Below are 13,320 nucleotides of genomic sequence, written 5' to 3' on the forward strand. Positions count from 1 at the left end.
GTCTTTAATATACGTATACTATCATAGATGATAGAGTTATTTTGAAAATATATTGTTATGGACAGATTTTATCACAAACATATGAGGGAGTTCAATTTGTATGTGAAAATCCATTAGATGTTGTTATTCCGTTCGCATTGTCATTTGAGGAATTAAAAGGTGTGATTTGTAAGAAGATAAATTCTCAAATATCTAGGAGAGTATCATGTATTTTGTACAGGTATCCTTTATCTGTGTTTGGTGGGTTCATTCAATTTCAAACCAAATACATGACGGATGAAGCGGGCATGCATGAAATGTTTTCAATGTATATTGAAAATAGTCACCGAATGTCGTGCATCATGATGTATATCGAGTTCGAGCAATCTGAAGCGGACCAAAATATTGAATTGGAAGATTATAATAGTGATAGCGATGAGGAATTTGAAAGTAACTATGAGATCGTTGATCCAGGTGAAAAATAAAATAAAATACTTATCTTGTAAAAAATAAAATACAATTTCTAGTACTTCTTTCAACGCATACATTAATTCATTTTACCTATTTGCAATCGAAAACACTCGGAGATTACCAAAAATCGGCGCAAGAAATAGTAGACAGATCCAAGCCCAAATAAGCAAAAGTGTCAGTGGACTATCCATCTCCTTGCAGTCGACACGAGTTGCTCTACACAATGATTTATACAAGTGTGCGAGACATGCCGATCCCCAACTAAACTGTATGATCCCAGCGAAGTTGTGGAGCAAAGGCAAAAATTTCCAGTGCACTGCTGCACCCGACTTGTCTCCAAATAGAGATGTCCCAAATAACAACGACACTTTACGTTCATCTGAATGTGAATATCATCAGTCAAGACTATGCGATCTTTCAAATCCCTAAACCACGTCAACTTTATAAAGCTTCATCTACAGTTTGTCTTCCTCGATGTAACCCCAAACTGGTGCAAGCACTCGGCCTCAAAGGCCTCAAAACTACTCATGTTCAGTCCTGTAACCGGAAGACCATTTGTCGGCAGACCAAGAATTATCGCCACATCCTCCAACGTCACAGTATGTTCACCAACCGGAAAATGAAATGTGTGAGTCTTAAGCCGCCATCTCTCGATTAGAGCATTAATCATTACTGACTGACATTGGATGACTCCATTCTGGGAAATATGATAAAAACTAATCTCCCGTAAATACTCCTCAACAATTTAGTTGTACGGATCCGACGACTTTAAGTGGTCACATATCAATATCCGTGAACCCTACAATATCACATTTCCGTTATAACTACCAGTATAATATAATTATATTAACAATAACATAATTATCCTTACATGTCTATTATAACTACCAGTATAATTGTATTTCAAACATATATACTAAATCTGTTATACAAAAATCCTATATTCATATTTATTAGCTTATAACAAAAATTAATTAACCTTAACTAAACAACCAGAATAATTTCAGTAATGATAAATTATTTATAAAACTAATATATATATATATATATTAACCTCTATTATTATTATTAATCATAAAATAATATATTAAATTTATATTTTAGGTTTAGTGTTTATTAATTTATTGTTTAAATTACACTAAATTATGTTAAAATTCAATTATTATAATCATAAATAATTTATTAAATTCATATTATTTTACTTAACTTAAATTACCCTAAATTCATACTTCTATTTCTAGTACAATACAACTAAAACAAAAATATATTAATTAAAATTTTATTCCAACACATAATAATAATAATAATAATAATAATAATAATAATAATAATAATAATAATAATATCCACAGATTTTATAAATTTGTTTCATTCCAAAACATATTAATCAATAATCATAAATTTCATTCCAAATCAAAACATAATATATTATTAATCAAAATTATTCACAGACTTTATAAAAACTAACTAATTCTACTTTAGTCTCTATTTCTAACACCCCTACAATAACAATATCATACATACATGTCTAATCTCTACTTAATGCTATTATAATATTGTTACTAAAATCTAATATTTTTACTATTATTTTTATTAAATCAAAATATTAGAAAATAAAAATTTACATAATTCAAATGCCCAAGATAATTAACAATGTGAAGTTCTGGCTGATTAATTTTTTATCTTTTTGACATTGTATTTGAATTTTTTCTTTGTTGTTTTATGGTCCAACAATGGTTAAAAATGAATATAGTTGTGGAGTTAGGGAGCAAGTAGAAAGGAATAGTGTATGAGAGTGAAAATGATGGTGAAAATGATGGCTGTAGGGAAGGGGGTGGCACTCGAACGGGACATAAAAAGCAACGAAACCAACCAAGAACCCATTGCATGCGCACCACATAAATTCAGTATGCAAATCGGACGGTTCGTTTTATTTATTAACCGATTATAGTCTTTCTATCGGTCTGTTCGATTTGCTCGTTACAGAATTTTAAATTTTGTAAAATTAGACAAAAAATTAAACTTAATAAATTGTGTTTGATAAATATATATTTCTTTGGATAAGACACTTTTAGATAGAAAGACATGAGAGTCAAACGAGTCTCTTTATATATTCTATGTGTAATTTGTCTAATACACCAAAACAATTTTAAACCGTGTTTCTGCTTCCTAGAATAAAAATAGATCTTTTGTGAAAAAAATACATAAAAAATTTAAGAAATATTTATATTCTATTTTAACTAAATCTTTCTAAAATTTGAATATACCATCTATAAAAAAACAAACCTTATACATTTTAAAAGCATAATAACGTACTGAAAAATAATATGTATTTAATATTTTAATAATTTAGTCAAATATATTTTTTTGGTACTGTTAAATATATTCTTTAAAACATGTATTAACAAAGCAAAGATTCATATATTATTTAATGAATACATATAAAAAATTTTAAAAATAAAAAAGAGTGTATCATATTCATTTTGGGTTGACTCTAATATTGGTAAGTAATTTAAAAAAAAATTAAACGAGAAGATTAGAAAAATAATAAGATAAGAAATGAATTATTTTTTACTTTTTATCATATAAGTCTTATTATTTTATGCTATTTTGGTTCAAAGATAAATAAGATAATTAAACTAGTGTTGAAAAAAACAGAAATCTACTTTTTAAAATTTTGACTTTAAAAGAATTTTATTAAATAATAATTCATTGTCAACAAATAAAAAAAAAGAACAGTTCTCTTCTCAATTTCCCATGTCATGGTGCAAAACCATGAAAGTGATAAAAACGTACAAGATTTTTTTTCCCTTCTTCTGGAATTACCTGAATAGGATAAAAATGGATAGTTTAAAATAAATAAAGGATTAAAAATAATGAAACAACCGTAAACAATAAATAGTGTAAAGAGAAAAACGGAAGTCCAACCTTTTCACTGTCGTGTAGAAATTAAGATAGCGAAATCGATTGCTGAACCGAACAAAAATTATATTTTAAAAAGAAAAAAACACGCATTTTGTTGAGAGAAATAGCGGCAGTGTATATTGCATATATTTAGGCTTTCTCTCTCTAACATCGGTTTCGATTAAGTCTTTCACATTTGGAGAGAGATCTGACTACTTTGAAGTTTGGATTTTGGAGGTCTTCTCTGTGAAAACGGTTTTTCTTCTCTCTGTCGCTTTCGTTAGGGTTATTTAGCAAATATTTTTGGTGCTTAAGCTTATATCTCACTCCATCACCACACTGGTATGTTTCATCGTTGTAGCTCTCTTTTATTATTACTATTTTATATCCTCTCGTGTGAAATTTTCATTTTTCTGAAGCTGTTGTGACCAAAGATTGTGCCTTTTTTGGGGCGTATCAGGTGTGGTGTTGTGATCATTCATGGTACACTGATCATGCGCTTTTGTTTTTGTGTTTTTAATTCTAGTAATTTTCTCGTTTATTTTGGCTTGCATTTTTGCATGCTTGGTTTTGTTCATAGAACGAGGTCTTATCTTTGCTTAAACATTTAAAATTGAACATTTTCTCTTGGTTAATTATTTTGCATGTTTGAGATTGTGATGATGCTATGTTGATTCCTTTGTTTATTTTGACATGCACCGTTGAAATTTAATTGCTGCTGATCAAGTTGATAGAACTGTTGTGTTTTTCCACTGAATGAGGTGTTCATCGTTCATTTAAGGCTTGCCCTGCTTTTTTTTTTTAAATTTCCCCCTAAAAAAGAATAATTTGTAGTTATGATCAAGAATTGTAAGATTCTCCGTTTTGGTTGATGGGTTTTGCGTATCTGCTCATTAGGCCTGTGGATCAAACAGTTGAATACTTGGATTATTCATGATTTTCAATATGAATAATTCTACACATCCAAGTCTTCTTGTTAACCAAGTCCAACCAAGTTGGTTTAACATAACAAAAATCAGTTATGGCTAGCATTATGCCAAGTCTTATTGTTTAACTTGGTTAGACTTGGTTTATAAAAAGACTTGGATGTGTAGCATTATTCTTTGAGTATTCCGCATATTCATCAGTTCTTTTTTTTTAATTTATTTTATGTATTTTTTATCGAATCAGGTTCTTTGTGTTTTGTGAGGTTATCCTGTAGTTGACATGGTAGTTGAGGTCACGGGATTTGAGGTGGTTCAAGGGCAAGTGGCAAACGGCGCAGCCGAACAAGACAAATCTGTGTCGGGTGACAAGGAACATGGGAAATTAGTTCAAAATTCAGTAGTTGCTGACCCCGTAAAATTAGGGTCCAATGGAGATGAATATGCTAAAGTTCGGGGGAATGGTGTTTTAGATTCTGGTGTCCCAGAAGGCGCAGTTGAAGATTGGCCTGCGCCTAAGATGATACACTCTTTTTATTTTGCAAGGTTTCGGCCGTACGATGATCCCAACATTAAATCCAAAGTTGATAAGCTTGACAAGGAGATAAACCAGAAAAATCAACAACGGATTAAGCTGACCGATACTCTAAGGGTGAAGCGGGTGAGTCAAGAATGCTTTCGTCATGGTTGCGTGATAAGATTTGTGTCGGGCTCTTTTGTCCTTTTTATTTTAATTTGTTTACTCGTGTCTCTCGGTTGTCCGATTATGATTAAAGCTTTTATGATGTTGAATCTACATTTATGTCATTCTATCGAATGATGACTTGTAGTATCAGGATTTTTAAAGACCACAGCATGAGTAACTATTCACCACATCACTGTTGACCGAATTAATTTGAATCCAGGATCAATACAGGGAAAAAATGGATACGATTTTGTAATTTGAGAACTGAAACAAACTACTTTGGGAAAAAAGGACTAACCTAAAATATACAAGTTTTGATTTGAAACTTAATTAGCACTTTATGGGTGGTTGGTTTCTCTGGTACCTTTGTTATCTAACCTAATTAGTGCATGATATTTATTTATCCCTACCTGACTCTGAGTTGAATACTTGAATTGTTAGAATATAGTACCCTCATGAAAAAAAAGGCTATTGGTGGAATCTCCTTTACTATATGGTAGCGGTACTGATTCACAGACGTTTATAGTAAAAATGATATTCCAAGCTATTGATTCTATCAATTTCTGTTGATAAAAAGATTTCATTGTTTACTCTAAATACTTGCTAGGTTTATCAACAGGAGTTAATGAGTGTGAAAGCTGCATTTGTTAAAATAAGTTCTTGTTTGGAAGTTTATCTGACGTAAGCGAAAATTCATGGTGATTTCGTACCACATCAATGGGCTGTTCATTCATGAATGTTTTATGTTTTTGTTGATAAGGCATTGTAGGTCTGTCACGATTTAAATCTAAATATAATTGTATATTTGGTATTTGTGCAGTCGGAACGGGCAGAGTTGATTACTCAGGTTAAGTCCCTACGGGATGAAAACAAGCAATTTCAGAGTATTGTGGATGAAAAAATAAAAGAGATCGAACCTCTGCAGCAGGCGCTTGGCAAGCTGCGTACTGGTAACAATGGAGGTCGAGGTGGAGGATTATGCTCATCTGAGGAGGAACTGAATGATATTGTATGTTACAAGTCCATGTTCTTTTCAATGCATATTGGATCAGTTCTTTCTATTGTAATTAATCCTAGTATAATGCTGTATATGTTTTGATGATGCAGATATATAGCTTGAAATACCGCATGCAACACGAAAGCATTCCTTTAACCGAGGAGAAACAAATCCTTAGAGAAATCAAACAGCTTGAGGGGACAAGGGAGAAAGTTATTGCCAATGCTGCCATGAGGGCCAAAGTACAAGATTCTCTTGGGCAGAAAGAAGTCATACAGGATCAGGTTAAGGTGAGAGAGTTTTGTTTTCATTTCTCTATAGAACATCTTGTTTTGTAGATTGTTATAAATTTGTAATTGTCTTATTGGAACAGTTCTTTAGCTATTAGTTTCAATTGCAGCTTATAGGTGGGGACTTAGATGGTGCCAAGAAAGAGAGACAAGCAATTCGGTCCAAAATCAAGCAACTTGATGATTCAGTGAAAGCCATAGACAAGGATATCCAATCTTTGCAGGAAGAACTAGCAGATGTTACTCAGAAGAGGGAGAAAGCTTATGAGAGTATTCAGGAACTAAGAAAACAGCGGGATGAAGGGGTATGTTATCCTTTTGTGTGATTCTTGTTGTGGTATTAATATGTATCCTTATCTTGACTCATGAAATAATTGCCATCCTCTTTGCTGTTCCTTCATTAGGGTGTCTGGGCATGCTATTAGACAGTTTTTTATTCATTTTCTGTTCCCAAACTTTGTTATCTTATACAATTTCTTTGATGTTGAATTGCTGGATACTTTCTGCGTTTTAACTTACGAATATTTATTTATTTACTTATTTTACAGAACTCTTATTTCTTCAAAAGTCGTGCAATTCTGAACAAAGCTCGGGAGCTTGCTGCAAAGAAAGATCTCAGTGCTATTGAGGAACTTGCACAAACAGAGGTTTGTCTGCAAAGTATTAATTCTTCGGAGCACCATCTGATATTAATAATGGCATTGCACTTTAACTTTCTGATAATTATTTTTCCTTCTTTGATGACTTTGATGATTGACGGTTGTGATGTCATTTTTTCCCCTGGTTACTAGATCGAGAAATTTATGTCACTTTGGAGCAGTGACAAAGCTTTTAGGGATGACTATGAGAAACGACTTCTGCCATCGTTGGATATGCGGCAGTTGAGTAGGGATGGACGGATGAGGAACCCAGATGAAAAACCACTGCTGGAGGAACCTAAAGCTGCTGATATTGATACAAAAATGAACTTAAAGCAGCCAAAAGAGGAGCCAAAGGCTTCTCCACATGAAACACTGCCCACACAGAAGGTTCAGAAAGAAACCAAGAACAAAGCTAGAGATTTGAAATCTAATCCGGACAGTAAGGGTTTAGATTATGCTGATGAATATGAATTTGAAATACCACAAAAGGAGAACAAAGAGCCTGCAATTGATCCCGCAAAGTTGAAAGAAATTAAAAGGGAAGAGGAAATTGCAAAAGCAAAGCAGGCCTTGGAAAGGAAGAGGAAGTTAGCAGAGAAAGCTGCAGCCAAAGCAGCAGCCAGAGCACAAAAGGAAGCTGAAAAGAAGCTTAAGGTGATGATTGATCTAATTCCTTTGTTTTTTCTAATATAAATGCTTGATAACTAGTTTTAATGCTACTTTGCAAAACCGAGTTAATCAGAAATAAACTCTTTATTAAACATTTCTCAGTCAAATGAAACTTTAACAAAGGACTCCTTTGGATGAGTTTCTCAAAAAGATCTTTTCAACGAGATATTTTCGTATAAGATCTTTTGATGAAGTAAAGATTTTCTTTACTTTTATTTTTTTTATAAGATTCTTTTCCTAGTACGTATTTGGTTTTTGTTTCATTTTCTATTTTCTATTTGTAGTGTTTTCTGTTCCTATATTTTGTAAAGAAAAAAGTGAAAACAGAATACGATATTATATCAAGAGTTTATTTTGTATTAAAATATGAAAGTCGCACTTGATTTACTGTAGGATCGCGAGAAGAAAGCAAAGAAGGGAGCTGGGGGCTCAGCAACTCTTCCCAATCTTGAGGGACCTGCAGATGAAGTGGCTGAGGCTACAGTTCAGGAGAAGGTTAATGACAGCGATGAAGGTCTTGTGCCAGTGAAGGAAAAGGTGGCAAAGGAGAGTAGTGCTAGATACAGGAGTAAAACAAAGGTTCCTGAAGCAATTCCAAAAGCGATACTTAAGAGGAAAAGGTCAAACAATTACTGGGCATGGGTTGCAGTTTCTGCTTTGCTAGTTCTGCTCTTCTTGGTGCTTACATACAACCAGCTACCCTGAGAAGCTTAGGCCTAGAAGGAGCCTGTGATCTGGCTTTCTATGTTGGATCAAACTCAACTTGTTTTGCCTTGTTTTCTTTTGATAAGAAGTGGTAAATCACCGTTTCTGACCATAAAATGTTTAGATGTTAACAAAACTAACCATAATATTAATTTAATACCTATGAAAGATAAAGTTCGTTTGACAAAATTAACAAATTGTTAACTACGTATTAACTTTGTTAAAAAAGTATCATTGTCTTCCTCCGCATTCTTAAACCTCACCTCCCTCCCTTCCTCCTTATGAGCTGGGACTTACAGAGCCAATATCCAATAATAGTCTTCACTATCCAGATCCGGGATGCTGTATCCAACTCATTAAAAAAAATGTTTGTATGCCGTTCAGATGTTCTTTTGTTAGGGTTTTGCATATTTTGCTTGATATTTCAGATATTTCTTTTATGAGAATGTACATAAGAAGGTAAAAAGAAGAAAAAGCATGCCTTAGAGCATTTTTAATATAATATTAGTTCTAATTTTAATTTCATTTTGAGTGTTAGAGTAAACATTCAATTCGGTCTTTTTCATTTTCACGAAGGACAAAGCGATCTTTGTCTAAAAAAAGGAGGCATTTCGATCCTCAATCTTTTTATTTTGAAACAATACGATCTCTCTATTAAAAAATCCGTTAAATAATAACAAAAAATAGTTTTGTGGGAAGTTTTATTTGTATTTTGGGAGGGGGGAGAGTTTAAACCTCCACAAACTATTAATAAGTTTGGTTTTGAAAATTTCCTTCACCAATGGTGGTCAAGTGAAGAAAAATCATTGATAAAAATGATGTCGCAAAAAAAAAAGTAATTGTAGTACAAATACTTTTTAAAGAAAAAAAACATCGAATAAGAAATGAAAGAAGAGAAATTTAATGTTGATAATATTAGTATTGGTGATGATGACGGTAAAAAAGATAATAATGATAATAAAGTATGTTACACAATAAAAATAATAGAGATAGGAGTGATAATAATAAGGATGAAGAAGGTAGTGGTAGTAATTGGTTATATTGAAAAGAATTTTGTAGCACAAAATACAAATAAAATTCCCCAAAAAATTAATTTTTGTTATTATTTAACAGATTTTTTAATAGAAAATCATATTGTCCCAAAATAATAAGATTTAGGATTGAAGTATCCCATTTTTTTGGACAGGAATCGCTTTGTCTTTTACAAAAATAGACAAAAACCAGATTGAGTGTTTATGCTGAATTTTATAATAATATTCATAGAATTATATGTGATAAATAGTGATTTGAAATTAAAAATAAAATTTGCTTCTCCAATATTTAGTCTTAATCATTTAGAATTTTATATTTTTTTATTTTATTAATATAATTATATAAATAATAAAATTTTATTAATTTTTTATTAAGACAATACTGTATTTTTAAAATAATATCAATTTTATTTCATAAATTAATTTTAATATAAATTTTAATTTTAAATTAATTTACTTTTTAAAAATATTAAAAATAATATTCTAAAAATATCACTTAGGTGGCATTTTTGCAATTAAGGGAAATGAATGAATGATATATTAGAAGTTTGAGAAAGATGAATGAAAAGGAGTGAGGATGCGGAAATCGTGTATGTTATGCCAAAGAGAGTGAAAGCAATGCGTATGAGTCGGCACGAAAATCTGAATAAAAGGGGTAATGCTATTGCTAGGAGACAATGACTGGAGGTATTTTTGTGGTAGTTTAATTAGGGTGTTTATGGATTGAATTTGATTCGTATATTTGTGGTATTTATCTGAATTTGATTTGAAAATTATAGATATAAATTTAATCGGTAAAACTTTTGGATCGGATCGAATCGGATCGGTACACTAATCGGATCGAATGCGAATTTTATAAAGGCATCCGCATATCCGCGTATCCGTAAAAATAAAAAATAAATAAGTAAATATTTTTTTATATTTTATTTCAACTAATAATTATTATATATGTTGTATTATTTTAATTTATTATTTAAGAAAAGTATATTTAATATTATTTTAAAAATAAACATATTTAAAAGAATAAAAAAATAAATTTTATTGATATTTTTTAATAAAAATAATTTTTTAAAAATATTTTTATATTTTGCGCATATATCCGATATCCAATAGCCAATCCAATCCGCAAATGTGCGGATCGAATCGGATCCAACCTTAAAACTGCAGATATTGGATCCGATCCGATCCGATAATTTTAGTACGGATGGGATCAAAATTTTGATCATATCCAATTTAATCCGCGTTCACTATTGAATTTTTATTATTTTTTAAATATTTTTGAAATAAAATATTGATTAATGTTGGCAGCCCAAAGTTTGGCTCCGTATACATTTTCAAAAAAAAAAAGAAAAAAAAATGCACTCCATATATTTGTACTTCAAGAACTATTGATCTGAAGCCACATATATCATGCTAGCTAATTAACTGGGATATTACTTATTAGTCAACAACAGCTAATTATTAAACGAACTAAAAATAGAAACAAAATCTGACAAAAAAAAATTCTAAAAACCTAACAACAAAAAATAATATGTAAAATATAATAAAAAAAACATAAAATCATTATAAAAGAATTTTGAAATAACCTAACTAAAAAAAGTCTAAAATTTGAACACAATAAAAACTCTTTTAATTATGGTAAAAAAAAACGCATTATTTTCTAATATTTTTTAAATATTTTTTATACATAAATTTTGGATGTCTAAATGCATGTTAGAGATTTCAGAAGTTTTTTTTGAGAATGTATATTAAAAAATAAATGAAAATAAATAATATTTTGAATTTCAAATGTTTAACTTTTTTACAAATTTCAAATCTTCTTTCTATGATTTTGCATGTTTTATTTTATTAAATTTTGAATATTTATTTTAGCAATTTTAATTTTTTTTGTTAAGTTTTAAAAATTATCTTTCAAAACATACGAAAAGAAATATCTGAAAATTAAGAAAAAAAATATCTAAAATTATTAAAAAGAATCATAAAATATTTAAGAAAAAATATCTAAAATTATTAAAAGGAATAATCTAAAAATGAAAATAAAAAAACAAAATATTTAAAATTATTGAAAAAATGCCGCAACTAAAAGGAGGAATGAAACTTTTAATATTCTGTTTCAGTATCTAGTCGCTTCTTGATTCTGGAAAGTTGAAAGTGGTAGGAGAAGAAATGTGGATGAAGAAGTGCGGAGAAGAGAGAAAAAAGGAAAAAGAGAAGATGAGTTACGAAGAGAGAGGAGAAGAAAGGTGGAAGAAAATGCGAGGGTGTATGTGTTTTTTTTTTTTAAAGTAAAATTAGTGTTTAAAAAAATATGATTTTTTGAAGGGAGCCAATTAAATAAAAATGTTTAAAATATTTTTTTTAAAGATATTTTTAAGTAATTAAAATTTAATATATATAATTAATTAAATTATGTTATTTTTATTAAAATTAGATTAGATAAATTGATTTAGCCAAAAAATCAATAAATAATATTTTGAATCGGTCTAAAATAATATTTGTTTTTATTAAAAATAATTACCATATTTCTATTATAAAAAAAATTATTAAAATACTCTTTATATATATTTATTGAGAATCCTAAATTCTAATCCTTTTCTTTTTTTTTGTGTCGATAAAGGGTTAGAATTTAGAGTTTTTAAAATTAAAAAATATATATAATAAAAATATTTTAATAATTTTTTATAATAAAATTATTGTAGTCATTTTTTATAAAAAGAAATATTAATTTAGATAAATTTAAAGTTTGATTTATCAATTTTTCGATTAAATCAATTTATCTGATCAAATTTTGATAAAAATAATATAATTTAATTAATTATATATATTAAATTTTAATTAATAAAAAATATCTTAAAAAAATGTTTTAAATATTTTTTTAAATGGCTCCCTTTTTGAAAAGTTAGTTGCTTGGCGCATATAGAATTTCCTAAATTTTTTTCCTGTACATGTTGTTACTACGTGTAATTCCATGAACTACAAAATCAAACCACTTTACGTACGAAGAAGCAAGGTTCTGAAAACCGAACCGGTCATCGAACCGTTCTAGATACTGGTTTACTGATTTATAGGTTCAACCGATTTGACCGTGGTTGAACCGTAAAAACCGTTTTATAATAAAATAATAAATAAAATATAAATAAGCACATGAAAATATAATTATAGTCTAATCTAAATTTTAAAATATCATTCAAATTAAAAGTACTACATAAACCAAATGTTATAATCTCATTCAAATACAAATTCAAAGTTTAAAAGTCAACAAACAAACAACCAATCAAAAAACGTTTAGCTCAATATGCGATTTAGAATGAGTGCAAAAAATGTTTATCTAGCTCTGCTAGCTTGATTCTCTTCTAAACTAACCTTTTGAAAAATGATGGTTTTTTGCCGTTGTGATATCTTGCAGGTTTCAATTCTTCGGAGTACAAAACAAAAGGGGAAGACTTCGGTTGATCAGTTTGGAGCACGAATAGATCTTTAAATGGATGATTATTGAGATCGCCAATTAAATTTGGTCAAAGATGAAGAATTGGAATTCATATGGCACTTACATTAAAAACTCTTACAAAGATTTTCCCTTAAAATTGTCACTACTATTTATTGTACCATGTATTGGTTGGGGACTGAAACTACGTTACAATGCTGCACATGAACAGATCATTAAGATTAGTTGAACGTCTTAGTTTTAACAGATGAAATATCCACTTTGGCACTTCTTAAATGATGCTGCCATTGGTTCTGAAATATCAATGTTTTAGAATCTTAATTCGTTTGCCATGTTTGGTTGATACTTTCTTCCATACCTAAATATTACCAGCAATCCAACCCAATAATCTCAACTCTCAAATTCACAACAAATAAACAAACAACATCCAAATTCCAAAATCAGAGTATACAAACAACATCTCAGGTTCAAAAAATTCTTTGTTCACAAAATCATCTCTCAAAATCAGAGTATACAAAACCAGAGTTCACAATGACAAAATCATGTCACAAAATCAGAGTTCACACAATCAGATTTCACA

The 13,320-nt window shown here is 29.7% G+C and overlaps 2 protein-coding genes across 8 annotated transcripts; one reads left to right on the forward strand and one right to left on the reverse strand.

Annotated features, from left to right (window-relative positions):
• Positions 1 to 536: 536 nt before the first annotated feature.
• LOC140183371 (protein MAIN-LIKE 1-like) lies at positions 537 to 1,120 on the reverse strand. The gene is made up of 2 exons (XM_072231797.1): positions 910 to 1,120; positions 537 to 829 (listed from the first exon to the last, which is right to left on the reverse strand). The coding sequence occupies exons 1-2, from the start codon at positions 1,118 to 1,120 to the stop codon at positions 537 to 539; spliced, it is 504 nt and encodes a 167-aa protein (XP_072087898.1).
• Positions 1,121 to 3,409: 2,289 nt separating this feature from the next.
• LOC112790122 (proton pump-interactor 1) lies at positions 3,410 to 8,453 on the forward strand. Of its 7 annotated transcripts, XM_072227012.1 has the most exons (9): positions 3,474 to 3,696; positions 4,082 to 4,115; positions 4,525 to 4,938; positions 5,783 to 5,971; positions 6,070 to 6,249; positions 6,360 to 6,554; positions 6,798 to 6,896; positions 7,041 to 7,544; positions 7,953 to 8,453. In XM_072227012.1, exons 3-9 carry the CDS (start codon positions 4,561 to 4,563, stop codon positions 8,262 to 8,264), a joined length of 1,857 nt encoding a protein of 618 aa, XP_072083113.1. In that variant the 5' UTR covers positions 3,474 to 3,696; positions 4,082 to 4,115; positions 4,525 to 4,560; the 3' UTR covers positions 8,265 to 8,453. The 7 variants fall into 7 exon arrangements, with proteins under 7 accessions (XP_025688150.1, XP_025688148.1, XP_025688151.1 ...); XM_025832365.3 differs by lacking the exon at positions 4,082 to 4,115 and having other exon boundaries at positions 3,410 to 3,696; positions 4,556 to 4,938; XM_025832363.3 differs by lacking the exon at positions 4,082 to 4,115 and having other exon boundaries at positions 3,428 to 3,696.
• Positions 8,454 to 13,320: the final 4,867 nt, after the last annotated feature.

This window comes from Arachis hypogaea, chromosome 3, assembly GCF_003086295.3.
Source record: "Arachis hypogaea cultivar Tifrunner chromosome 3, arahy.Tifrunner.gnm2.J5K5, whole genome shotgun sequence".
In the NCBI taxonomy this organism is placed as follows: domain Eukaryota; kingdom Viridiplantae; phylum Streptophyta; class Magnoliopsida; order Fabales; family Fabaceae; genus Arachis; species Arachis hypogaea.